The sequence below is a fragment of the Oncorhynchus keta genome, unplaced genomic scaffold (genome assembly GCF_023373465.1).
Source record: "Oncorhynchus keta strain PuntledgeMale-10-30-2019 unplaced genomic scaffold, Oket_V2 Un_scaffold_3947_pilon_pilon, whole genome shotgun sequence".
Lineage (NCBI taxonomy): Eukaryota > Metazoa > Chordata > Actinopteri > Salmoniformes > Salmonidae > Oncorhynchus > Oncorhynchus keta.
This window is the reverse complement of record NW_026290927.1, coordinates 82,972-97,969: the sequence shown is the minus strand read 5'-3', so window position 1 is coordinate 97,969 and position 14,998 is coordinate 82,972. Positions and strand designations below refer to the sequence as shown.

Below are 14,998 nucleotides of genomic sequence, written 5' to 3'. Positions count from 1 at the left end.
TATTCACAGAGAATGATGCAGGCTTCTATTACATATTCACAGAGAATGATGCAGGCTTCTATGACATATTCACAGAGAATGATGCAGGCTTCTATGACATATTACAGAGAATGATGCAGGCTTCTAATACATGTTCACAGAGAATGATGCAGGCTTCTATTACATATTCACAGAGAATGATGCAGGCTTCTATGACATATTCACAGAGAATGATGCAGGCTTCTATTACATATTCACAGAGAATGATGCAGGCTTCTATTACATATTCACAGAGAATGATGCAGGCTTCTATTACATATTCACAGAGAATTATGCAGGCTTCTAATACATATTCACAGAGAATGATGCAGGCTTCTATTACATATTCACAGAGAATGATGCAGGCTTCTATGACATATTCACATAGAATGATGCAGGCTTCTAATACATATTCACAGAGAATGATGCAGGCTTCTATTACATATTCACAGAGAATGATGCAGGCTTCTATTACATATTCACAGAGAGTGATGCAGGCTTCTATTACATATTCACAGAGAATGATGCAGGCTTCTATGACATATTCACAGAGAATGATGCAGGCTTCTTTACATATTCACAGAGAATGATGCAGGCTTCTATTACATATTCACAGAGAATGATGCAGGCTTCTATGACATATTCACAGAGAATGATGCAGGCTTCTATGACATATTACATAGAATGATGCAGGCTTCTAATACATGTTCACAGAGAATGATGCAGGCTTCTATTATATATTCACAGAGAATGATGCAGGCTTCTATGACATATTCACAGAGAATGATGCAGGCTTCTATTACATATTCACAGATAATGATGCAGGCTTCTTTTACATATTCACAGAGAATGATGCAGGCTTCTATGACATATTCACAGAGAATGATGCAGGCTTCTAATACATATTCACAGAGAATGATGCAGGCTTCTATTACATATTCACAGAGAATGATGCAGGCTTCTATGACATATTCACAGAGAATGATGCAGGCTTCTATTACATATTCACAGAGAATGATGCAGGCTTCTATTACATATTCACAGAGAATGATGCAGGCTTCTATGACATATTCACAGAGAATGATGCAGGCTTCTATTACATATTCACAGAGAATGTTGCAGGCTTCTATTACATATTACAGAGAATGATGCAGGCTTCTATTACATATTCACAGAGAATGATGCAGGCTTCTATTACATATTCACAGAGAATGATGCAGGCTTCTATGACATATTCACAGAGAATGATGCAGGCTTCTTTACATATTCACAGAGAATGATGCAGGCTTCTATTACATATTCACAGAGAATGATGCAGGCTTCTATGACATATTCACAGAGAATGATGCAGGCTTCTATGACATATTACATAGAATGATGCAGGCTTCTAATACATGTTCACAGAGAATGATGCAGGCTTCTATTACATATTCACAGAGAATGATGCAGGCTTCTATTACATATTCACAGAGAATGATGCAGGCTTCTATGACATATTCACAGAGAATGATGCAGGCTTCTATTACATATTCACAGAGAATGATGCAGGCTTCTATGACATATTCACAGAGAATGATGCAGGCTTCTTTACATATTCACAGAGAATGATGCAGGCTTCTATTACATATTCACAGAGAATGATGCAGGCTTCTATGACATATTCACAGAGAATGATGCAGGCTTCTATGACATATTACATAGAATGATGCAGGCTTCTAATACATGTTCACAGAGAATGATGCAGGCTTCTATTACATATTCACAGAGAATGATGCAGGCTTCTATGACATATTCACAGAGAATGATGCAGGCTTCTATTACATATTCACAGAGAATGATGCAGGCTTCTATTACATATTCACAGAGAATGATGCAGGCTTCTATTACATATTCACAGAGAATTATGCAGGCTTCTAATACATATTCACAGAGAATGATGCAGGCTTCTATTACATATTCACAGAGAATGATGCAGGCTTCTATGACATATTACATAGAATGATGCAGGCTTCTAATACATATTCACAGAGAATGATGCAGGCTTCTATTACATATTCACAGAGAATGATGCAGGCTTCTATTACATATTCACAGAGAGTGATGCAGGCTTCTATTACATATTCACAGAGAATGATGCAGGCTTCTATGACATATTCACAGAGAATGATGCAGGCTTCTTTTACATATTCACAGAGAATGATGCAGGCTTCTATTACATATTCACAGAGAATGATGCAGGCTTCTATGACATATTCACAGAGAATGATGCAGGCTTCTATGACATATTACATAGAATGATGCAGGCTTCTAATACATGTTCACAGAGAATGATGCAGGCTTCTATTATATATTCACAGAGAATGATGCAGGCTTCTATGACATATTCACAGAGAATGATGCAGGCTTCTATTACATATTCACAGATAATGATGCAGGCTTCTTTTACATATTCACAGAGAATGATGCAGGCTTCTATGACATATTCACAGAGAATGATGCAGGCTTCTAATACATATTCACAGAGAATGATGCAGGCTTCTATTACATATTCACAGAGAATGATGCAGGCTTCTATGACATATTCACAGAGAATGATGCAGGCTTCTATTACATATTCACAGAGAATGATGCAGGCTTCTATTACATATTCACAGAGAATGATGCAGGCTTCTATGACATATTCACAGAGAATGATGCAGGCTTCTATTACATATTCACAGAGAATGATGCAGGCTTCTATTACATATTCACAGAGAATGTTGCAGGCTTCTATTACATATTACAGAGAATGATGCAGGCTTCTATTACATATTCACAGAGAATGATGCAGGCTTCTATTACATATTCACAGAGAATGATGCAGGCTTCTATTACATATTCACAGAGAATGATGCAGGCTTCTATGACATATTCACAGAGAATGATGCAGGCTTCTATTACATATTCACAGAGAATGATGCAGGCTTCTATGACATATTCACAGAGAATGATGCAGGCTTCTATTACATATTCACAGAGAATGATGCAGGCTTCTATGACATATTCACAGAGAATGATGCAGGCTTCTATGACCTATTCACAGAGAATTACGCAGGCTTCTATTACATATTCACAGAGAATGATGCAGGCTTCTATGACATATTCACAGAGAATGATGCAGGCTTCTATTACATATTCACAGAGAATGATGCAGGCTTCTAATACATATTCACAGAGAATGATGCAGGCTTCTATTACATATTCACAGAGAATGATGCAGGCTTCTATGACATATTCACAGAGAATGATGCAGGCTTCTTTTACATATTCACAGAGAATGATGCAGGCTTCTATGACATATTCACAGAGAATGATGCAGGCTTCTATGACATATTCACAGAGAATGATGCAGGCTTCTAATACATATTCACAGAGAATGATGCAGGCTTCTATTACATATTCACAGAGAATGATGCAGGCTTCTATGACATATTCACAGAGAATGATGCAGGCTTCTATTAAATATTCACAGAGAATGATGCAGGCTTCTATTACATATTCACAGAGAATGATGCAGGCTTCTATGACATATTCCCAGAGAATGATGCAGGCTTCTATTACATATTCACAGAGAATGTTGCAGGCTTCTATTACATATTACAGAGAATGATGCAGGCTTCTATTACATATTCACAGAGAATGATGCAGGCTTCTAATACATATTCACAGAGAATGATGCAGGCTTCTATTACATATTCACAGAGAATGATGCAGGCTTCTAATACATATTCACAGAGAATGATGCAGGCTTCTATTACATATTCACAGAGAATGATGCAGGCTTCTATTACATATTCACAGAGAATGATGCAGGCTTCTATTACATATTCACAGAGAATGATGCAGGCTTCTATGACATATTCACAGAGAATGATGCAGGCTTCTATGACATATTCACAGAGAATGATGCAGGCTTCTATTACATATTCACAGAGAATGATGCAGGCTTCTAATACATATTCACAGAGAATGATGCAGGCTTCTATTACATATTCACAGAGAATGATGCAGGCTTCTATGACATATTCACAGAGAATGATGCAGGCTTCTTTTACATATTCACAGAGAATGATGCAGGCTTCTATGACATATTCACAGAGAATGATGCAGGCTTCTAATACATATTCACAGAGAATGATGCAGGCTTCTATTACATATTCACAGAGAATGATGCAGGCTTCTATGACATATTCACAGAGAATGATGCAGGCTTCTATTACATATTCACAGAGAATGATGCAGGCTTCTATTACATATTCACAGAGAATGATGCAGGCTTCTATTACATATTCACAGAGAATGATGCAGGCTTCTATGACATATTCACAGAGAATGATGCAGGCTTCTATTACATATTCACAGAGAATGTTGCAGGCTTCTATTACATATTACAGATAATGATGCAGGCTTCTATTACATATTCACAGAGAATGATGCAGGCTTCTATTACATATTACAGAGAATGATGCAGGCTTCTATTACATATTCACAGAGAATGATGCAGGCTTCTATGACATATTCACAGAGAATGATGCAGGCTTCTATTACATATTCACAGAGAATGTTGCAGGCTTCTATTACATATTACAGAGAATGATGCAGGCTTCTATTACATATTCACAGAGAATGATGCAGGCTTCTATTACATATTCACAGAGAATGATGCAGGCTTCTATTACATATTCACAGAGAATGATGCAGGCTTCTATGACATATTCACAGAGAATGATGCAGGCTTCTATTACATATTCACAGAGAATGATGCAGGCTTCTATGACATATTCACAGAGAATGATGCAGGCTTCTATTACATATTCACAGAGAATGATGCAGGCTTCTATGACATATTCACAGAGAATGATGCAGGCTGCTATGACCTATTCACAGAGAATTACGCAGGCTTCTATTACATATTCACAGAGAATGATGCAGGCTTCTATGACATATTCACAGAGAATGATGCAGGCTTCTATTACATATTCACAGAGAATGATGCAGGCTTCTAATACATATTCACAGAGAATGATGCAGGCTTCTATTACATATTCACAGAGAATGATGCAGGCTTCTATGACATATTCACAGAGAATGATGCAGGCTTCTTTTACATATTCACAGAGAATGATGCAGGCTTCTATGACATATTCACAGAGAATGATGCAGGCTTCTATTACATATTCACAGAGAATGATGCAGGCTTCTATGACATATTCACAGAGAATGATGCAGGCTTCTATTACATATTCACAGAGAATGATGCAGGCTTCTATGACATATTCACAGAGAATGATGCAGGCTTCTATGACCTATTCACAGAGAATTACGCAGGCTTCTATTACATATTCACAGAGAATGATGCAGGCTTCTATGACATATTCACAGAGAATGATGCAGGCTTCTATTACATATTCACAGAGAATGATGCAGGCTTCTAATACATATTCACAGAGAATGATGCAGGCTTCTATTACATATTCACAGAGAATGATGCAGGCTTCTATGACATATTCACAGAGAATGATGCAGGCTTCTTTTACATATTCACAGAGAATGATGCAGGCTTCTATGACATATTCACAGAGAATGATGCAGGCTTCTATGACATATTCACAGAGAATGATGCAGGCTTCTAATACATATTCACAGAGAATGATGCAGGCTTCTATTACATATTCACAGAGAATGATGCAGGCTTCTATGACATATTCACAGAGAATGATGCAGGCTTCTATTAAATATTCACAGAGAATGATGCAGGCTTCTATTACATATTCACAGAGAATGATGCAGGCTTCTATGACATATTCCCAGAGAATGATGCAGGCTTCTATTACATATTCACAGAGAATGTTGCAGGCTTCTATTACATATTACAGAGAATGATGCAGGCTTCTATTACATATTCACAGAGAATGATGCAGGCTTCTAATACATATTCACAGAGAATGATGCAGGCTTCTATTACATATTCACAGAGAATGATGCAGGCTTCTAATACATATTCACAGAGAATGATGCAGGCTTCTATTACATATTCACAGAGAATGATGCAGGCTTCTATTACATATTCACAGAGAATGATGCAGGCTTCTATTACATATTCACAGAGAATGATGCAGGCTTCTATGACATATTCACAGAGAATGATGCAGGCTTCTATGACATATTCACAGAGAATGATGCAGGCTTCTATTACATATTCACAGAGAATGATGCAGGCTTCTAATACATATTCACAGAGAATGATGCAGGCTTCTATTACATATTCACAGAGAATGATGCAGGCTTCTATGACATATTCACAGAGAATGATGCAGGCTTCTTTTACATATTCACAGAGAATGATGCAGGCTTCTATGACATATTCACAGAGAATGATGCAGGCTTCTAATACATATTCACAGAGAATGATGCAGGCTTCTATTACATATTCACAGAGAATGATGCAGGCTTCTATGACATATTCACAGAGAATGATGCAGGCTTCTATTACATATTCACAGAGAATGATGCAGGCTTCTATTACATATTCACAGAGAATGATGCAGGCTTCTATGACATATTCACAGAGAATGATGCAGGCTTCTATTACATATTCACAGAGAATGTTGCAGGCTTCTATTACATATTACAGATAATGATGCAGGCTTCTATTACATATTCACAGAGAATGATGCAGGCTTCTATTACATATTACAGAGAATGATGCAGGCTTCTATTACATATTCACAGAGAATGATGCAGGCTTCTATGACATATTCACAGAGAATGATGCAGGCTTCTATTACATATTCACAGAGAATGATGCAGGCTTCTATGACATATTCACAGAGAATGATGCAGGCTTCTATTACATATTCACAGAGAATGATGCAGGCTTCTATGACATATTCACAGAGAATGATGCAGGCTTCTATGACCTATTCACAGAGAATGATGCAGGCTTCTATTACATATTCACAGAGAATGATGCAGGCTTCTATGACATATTCACAGAGAATGATGCAGGCTTCTATTACATATTCACAGAGAATGATGCAGGCTTCTAATACATATTCACAGAGAATGATGCAGGCTTCTATTACATATTCACAGAGAATGATGCAGGCTTCTATGACATATTCACAGAGAATGATGCAGGCTTCTTTACATATTCACAGAGAATGATGCAGGCTTCTATGACATATTCACAGAGAATGATGCAGGCTTCTATGACATATTCACAGAGAATGATGCAGGCTTCTAATACATATTCACAGAGAATGATGCAGGCTTCTATTACATATTCACAGAGAATGATGCAGGCTTCTATGACATATTCACAGAGAATGATGCAGGCTTCTATTAAATATTCACAGAGAATGATGCAGGCTTCTATTACATATTCACAGAGAATGATGCAGGCTTCTATGACATATTCCCAGAGAATGATGCAGGCTTCTATTACATATTCACAGAGAATGTTGCAGGCTTCTATTACATATTACAGAGAATGATGCAGGCTTCTATTACATATTCACAGAGAATGATGCAGGCTTCTAATACATATTCACAGAGAATGATGCAGGCTTCTATTACATATTCACAGAGAATGATGCAGGCTTCTAATACATATTCACAGAGAATGATGCAGGCTTCTATTACACATTCACAGAGAATGATGCAGGCTTCTAATACATATTCACAGAGAATGATGCAGGCTTCTATTACATATTCACAGAGAATGATGCAGGCTTCTATTACATATTCACAGAGAATGATGCAGGCTTCTATGACATATTCACAGAGAATGATGCAGGCTTCTATTACATATTCACAGAGAATGATGCAGGCTTCTATTACATATTCACAGAGAATGATGCAGGCTTCTATGACATATTCACAGAGAATGATGCAGGCTTCTATTACATATTCACAGAGAATGATGCAGGCTTCTATTACATATTCACAGAGAATGATGCAGGCTTCTATTACATATTCACAGAGAATGATGCAGGCTTCTAATACATATTCACAGAGAATGATGCAGGCTTCTATGACATATTCACAGAGAATGATGCAGGCTTCTATTACATATTCACAGAGAATGATGCAGGCTTCTATTACATATTCACAGAGAATGATGCAGGCTTCTATTACATATTCACAGAGAATGATGCAGGCTTCTATTACATATTCACAGAGAATGATGCAGGCTTCTATTACATATTCACAGAGAATGATGCAGGCTTCTATTACATATTCACAGAGAATGATGCAGGCTTCTATTACATATTCACAGAGAATGATGCAGGCTTCTATGACATAATTGATACATATTTATGAATTGGGGGTGGGAACTTTGTGGGTGATTTCCATGTGGATTGGACAAGTAACAACAAGTAGGGAGCTAGCTAGCATGCCACTTATCTAGCCAACACGACCCTGCCAAGCCACACTGTTTCTTGACACACTGCTCTCTTAAACCGAAAGCCAGCCGCACCAATGTGTCGGAGGAAACACAGTCAAGCTGGCGACCGAAGTCAGCTTCCAGGCGCCCGGCCCGCCACAAGGACCAATTTTGCGCCGCGTCGCGGGTCTCCCGGTCACTGCCGGCAGGGATCGAACCCGGGTCTGTAGTGTGATAATCAGCCCGTAGCATTGTCACGTCCTTGTTCTATCCGAACGGTCCCCTCCTGTCTCAGTGTTTCATGTGGTGGTGGCAGCGGGCACCTGCTCCGTGTGCATCGTTCTGGCTGTTTTGAGCTTAAGTCTTGGAGGTGTAGGTTCCGTCTGAGACTCAGAATCAGAAGAACGATCGTCAGAGATGTGACATCATCGCTTGGGTTCAGTGGATTGATATAGGGTACATATCATTTAGAGGTTAGAATTAGAATCGGTCAATTCAATAGATTGGCCCTGTTCTTCATTCACAACCGCTGATGACAGAATTCTGCATCTTTCGCTTCTCATCGCTCTTCAACTCACCCATTCGATCCCTACCGCCCCATCATACTTTACTTGATTTACGTCATCTCTTGTATGTGTGAAATGAGGTTTGGTATAGTTATAGTGATTATAAACTGGGCACGGCACCATCAACTCCTTTGGGAGAATGAGCGGAGCAGGCCCGACTGTCGGGAAAATGAGGGGCAACGGGGGTTTACGATTCCAGAAATGACCCTCCTAAAACTGGTTCTGACTCCAGTTGTGTTTGTGATATTGAGATTCTAACTCTGATATTATGTTATATGACTTTCAAAGGGGCAGAGTAATACCAGTCTATCTCTCTGTCTCTGTCTGTCTCTGTCTGTTAATCTGTCTGTCTCTTAACCCGTCTCTGTCAACCTGTCTGTCTTTCTCTCTGTCTGTTAACATGTCTGTCTGCCTGTCTGTCTTTCTCTCTGTCCGTTAACCTGTCTGTCTTTCTCTCTGTCTCTGTCTGTCTGTCTATCTCTCTGTCTCTGTCTGTCTGTCTATCTCTCTGTCTCTGTCTGTCTCTTAACCCGTCTCTGTCAACCTGTCTGTCTTTCTCTCTGTCTCTGTCTGTCTCTTAACCCCCATCTCTGTCTGCCTGTCTGTCTTTCTCTCTGTCTCTGTCTGTCTCTTAACCCGTCTCTGTCTGCCTGTCTGTCTTTCTCTTCTGTCTCTGTCTGTCTCTTAACCCGTCTCTGTCTGCCTGTCTGTCTTTCTCCTGTCTCTGTCTGTCTCTTAACCCGTCTCTGTCTGCCTGTCTGTCTTTCTCATCTGTCTCTGTCTGTCTCTATTGCACCCGCCTCTGTCTGCCTGTCTGTCTTTCTCTCTGTCTCTGTCTGTCTCTTAACCCGTCTCTGTCTGCCTGTCTGTCTTTCTCTCTGTCTCTGTCTGTCTCTTAACCCGTCTCTGTCTGCCTGTCTGTCTTTCTCTGTCTCTGTCTGTCTCTTAACCCCCATCTCTGTCAACCTGTCTGTCTCTCTCTCTGTCTGTTAACCTGTCTGTCTTTCTCTCTGTCTCTGTCTGTCTCAACCTGTCTGTCTTTCTCTCTGCCTGTTAACCTGTCTGTCTGCCTGTCTGTCTCTTTCTCTCTGTCTTAACATGTCTGTCTATTTCTCCTCAGATCACCTTTCTGTCTGTTAACCTGTCTATTTCTTAACATGTCTGTCTCTCTCCTCAGATTGCCTTCTCTCAGCACAGTAACTTCATGGATCTGGTGCAGTTCTTCGTCACATTCTTCAGGTGAGCGCCGCCTCTTCCTCCTCATTTCTTCCTCCTCCTCATTTCTTCTTCCTCCTGTTCATTATCCTCTTCCTCATCCTTCTCCTCTTCAGATATTCAAATTACAAAGTTATAATTTTCCTAATATAACTCTTCAGATATTTTAATATCTGATCAATTAGTCTTCTGATTAATGAATTATTCTTTAACTCACGTTAGTCTCATTCCAAACATCGTATATTGTTGATTATCTGCACGAACCCAGTCTTCCCTATGAGTCATCCATACATCATTTGGCTTAATCCTTTATTTACTAACTAACTAAATAATCACGGAAATGCATAAACAAACTGTAGATATGGTTACATGAAATGATTGGAGAATGTGCCCTAGTGGGCTAAACCGGCATGGTGGCTTGGTGAACAACCTACACTAACTAGCCCCATTCATCTATTACAGTAGTCAACCTACACTAACTAGCCCCATTCATCTATTGCAGTAGTCACCCTACACTAACTAGCCCCATTCATCTATTACAGTAGTCACCCTACACTAACTAGCCCCATTCATCTATTACAGTAGTCTCACTACACTAACTAGCCCCATTCATCTATTACAGTAGTCAACCTACACTAACTAGCCCCATTCATCTATTACAGTAGTCTCACTACACCAACTAGCCCCATTCATCTATTACAGTAGTCTCACTACACTAACTAGCCCCATTCATCTATTACAGTAGGCATCCTACACTAACTAGCCCCATTCATCTATTACAGTAGTCTCACTACACCAACTAGCCCCATTCATCTATTACAGTAGTCTCTACACCACTACCCCAATCTAGCCCCATGCATCTATTACAGTAGTCTCACTACACCAACTAGCCCCATTCATCTATTACAGTAGTCTCACTACACTAACTAGCCCCATTCATCTATTACAGTAGGCATCCTACACTAACTAGCCCCATTCATCTATTACAGTAGTCTCACTACACCAACTAGCCCCATTCATCTATTACAGTAGTCTCACTACACTAACTAGCCCCATTCATCTATTACAGTAGTCTCACTACACCAACTAGCCCCATTCATCTATTACAGTAGTCTCACTACACCAACTAGCCCCATTCATCTATTACAGTAGTCTCACTACACCAACTAGCCCCATTCATCTATTACAGTAGTCAACCTACACTAACTAGCCCCATTCATCTATTACAGTACTCACTACACTAACTAGCCCCATTCATCTATTACAGTAGTCTCACTACACCAACTAGCCCCATTCATCTATTACAGTAGTCTCACTACACCAACTAGCCCCATTCATCTATTACAGTAGTCAACCTACACTAACTAGCCCCATTCATCTATTACAGTAGTCAACCTACACTAACTAGCCCCATTCATCTATTACAGTAGTCAACCTACACTAACTAGCCCCATTCATCTATTACAGTAGTCCCCCTACACTAACTAGCCCCATTCATCTATTACAGTACTCACTACACTTACGAGCCCCATTCATCTATTACAGTACTCACTACACTTACGAGCCCCATTCATATATTACAGTCTTACTACTCGTGTGGCATATAGCACCCCCCAGCAGTTGACCTTGCATGAAAAGAGTGTCCCCTCTCACCATATCTCTTCCAACTCTCTCTCCCTCCCTCTCTCTGACCTTTCGGTGAGGACATCAGCTTGGGGAGAGGCTGTTTCCCAGCAGCAGCTCAGAGGATCTGATTAGTTGATAGGCTTTGGATTCTGTGTGGTTTCTGGACTGGGATTGGCTAGTTATGTGCAGCGCTGCTCTGCATCTCGTTAATTATAGATGACCAGGATCAGTGGGGTTTGAGTGAAGAAAGGTACTCTCCTCGTCCTTCCTCTCCCCCTCTCCTTTTCTTCTCCCCCTCTCCTCTTCCTCTCCTCTTCTTCTCCCCCTCTCCTCTTCCTCTCCTCTTCTTCTCCCCATCTCCTCTTCTCTCCTCCATCTCCTCTTCTCTCCTCCATCTCCACTTCTCTCCTCCATCTCCTCTTCTCTCCTCCATCTCCACTTCTCTCCTCCATCTCCTCTTCTCTCCTCCATCTCATCTTCTCTCTCTCCATCTCCTCTCTCCTCCATCTCCTCCATCTCCCCATCTTCTCTCCTCCATCTCCACTTCTCTCCTCCATCTCCTCTTCTCTCCTCCATCTCCACTTCTCTCCTCCATCTCCTCTTCTCTCCTCCATCTCCTCTTCTCTCCTCCATCTCCTCTTCTCTCCTCCATCTCCTCTTCTCTCCTCCATCTCCACTTCTCTCCTCCATCTCCTCTTCTCTCCTCCATCTCCTCTTCTCTCCTCCATCTCCACTTCTCTCCTCCATCTCCTCTTCTCTCCTCCATCTCCTCTTCTCTCCTCCCATCTCCTCTTCTCCACTTCTCCTCCATCTCCACTCCTCCCATCTCCACTTCTCTCCTCCATCTCCACTTCTCTCCTCCATCTCCTCTTCCTCTCCTCCATCTCCACTTCTCTCCTCCATCCATCTCTCACTTCTCTCCTCCATCTCCTCTTCTCCATCTCTCCATCTCCTCTTCCATCTCCTCCATCTCCTCTTCTCTCCTCCATCTCCACTTCTCTCCTCCATCTCCACTTCTCTCCTCCATCTCCTCTTCTCTCCTCCATCTCCTCTTCTCTCCTCCATCTCCTCTTCTCTCCTCCATCTCCTCTTCTCTCCTCCATCTCCTCTTCTCTCCTCCATCTCCTCTTCTCTCCTCCATCTCCTCTTCTCTCCTCCATCTCCTCTTCTCTCCTCCATCTCCACTTCTCTCCTCCATCTCCTCTTCTCTCCTCCATCTCCACTTCTCTCCTCCATCTCCTCTTCTCTCCTCCATCTCCACTTCTCTCCTCTTCCTCTCCTCTTCTCTCCTCCATCTCCTCTTCTCTCCTCTTCCTCTCCACCTCTCCTCTTCCTTTCCTTCTCCTCCTCCTACATTCCTCCTATTTCTCACCTGTAATTGGAGGGGTAGAGGTGAGATGATGTTCTCTTAGGGCAGGAGTTGGCCAATAGATTCACCTGTACACTTATTGACCACAACTGAGCCCAAAATAGATTGTATTTTAAATAATAATTTCATACCTTGATTATATTGAGAAACGATCACATTCAGTGCCTTCAGACTGGCCTTCACGCAATACCCCATAATCTCAAAGTGCCTTCAGACTGGCCTTCACGCAATACCCCATAATCTCAAAGTGCCTTCAGACTGGCCTTCACGCAACACCCCATAATCTCAAAGTGCCTTCAGACTGGCCTTCACGCAATACCCCATAATCTCAAAGTGCCTTCAGACTGGCCTTCACGCAATACCCCATAATCTCAAAGTGCCTTCAGACTGGCCTTCACGCAATACCCCATAATCTCAAAGTGCCTTCAGACTGGCCTTCACGCAATACCCCATAATCTCAAAGTGCCTTCAGACTGGCCTTCACGCAATACCCCATAATCTCAAAGTGCCTTCAGACTGGCCTTCACGCAACACCCCATAATCTCAAAGTGCCTTCAGACTGGCCTTCACGCAATACCCCATAATCTCAAAGTGCCTTCAGACTGGCCTTCACGCAATACCCCATAATCTCAAAGTGCCTTCAGACTGGCCTTCACGCAATACCCCATAATCTCAAAGTGCCTTCAGACTGGCCTTCACGCAACACCCCATAATCTCAAAGTGAAATGATGTATTTCAATCAAAAGCTGAAAGGAATACACATTTGCTTAACAAGTCGCATTGATATTTGAATGACTACCCCATCTCTGTAGTGGTCCTTCTGTAGCTCAGTTGGTAGAGCATGGCGCTTAATCTCAGGGTAGTGCCTTCAGACTGGCCTTCACGACCACCCATAATCTCAAATGTGAAATGATGTATTCATTCACATGATCAAAAGCTGAAAGGAATAAAGCGTCTGCTAAATGGCATATATTATTATTATTATATATTACTGTAGCCCACAATTATATCTGTAAGTCCTAAAGTCAAGCACTGAATGTCAAACACAAAGACCAGGGAGGTTTTCCAACCTCGCAAAGAAGACCACCTATTGGTAGATGGGTAAAAAATACAAATAAAAAACACATACTAACCCGAATGACAGACCAGTAAAGAGGCCTATCTCTAACTCCTCCTCTTCCTGTCTTCTCCCAGCTGCTTCCTTTCGCTAACCCCTTCTCTTGCTGTCTCTAACGTCTCCTCTTCCTGTCTCCTCCCAGCTGCTTCCTTTCTCTCCTCCTGGTGGCGGCAGTCGTCTGGAAGATCAAACAGAGCTGCTGGGCGTCACGGCGACGAGAGGTGAGTGGTTACCACGGTTATTGTTTCCAACACCTGGATAAAACCTATACCTGAGTGGGTCTGTTCTGTTGGCAGTTACCTGAGGAAGTCTGGTTGCCATGTTGAAGATGCATTAACCTCTTTTGAATGTCAATATTCAACGCGTGTAGAGAAGGGCTAAAGAATATCTAAAAGAAATCCATATGGCCATGAATTGACTGAATACGATAATGACCTGTGTGTGACTTCCTCTCTGAAGTGTGTGTGTGTGTGTGTGTGTGTGTTAGAGCTGGGGGGATATATGGTGATGAATTGTCTGAATTAGTGTGACAACAGTATACAGAAATATATGTTTAAAACCTTCATTTGTGCCACTGTTTAAAACAAAATCTCCTTTAAACTACTAGTTTGATGGCTGGACTAGGAGAGTACCTTACATCACTTGTCCCATTGACGACC

At 41.1% G+C, this 14,998-nt stretch overlaps 1 protein-coding gene across 1 annotated transcript in view; it reads left to right on the top strand.

The window, feature by feature from the left end:
* Positions 1–14,998, top strand: part of LOC118378204 (attractin-like) — a 159,296-nt gene that overhangs the window by 117,666 nt on the left and 26,632 nt on the right. The window contains exons 23-24 of the mRNA XM_052516118.1: positions 10,190–10,251; positions 14,482–14,560. Coding sequence (XP_052372078.1) covers positions 10,190–10,251; positions 14,482–14,560 — 141 coding nt within the window. The remainder of the gene's footprint in view (positions 1–10,189; positions 10,252–14,481; positions 14,561–14,998) is intronic.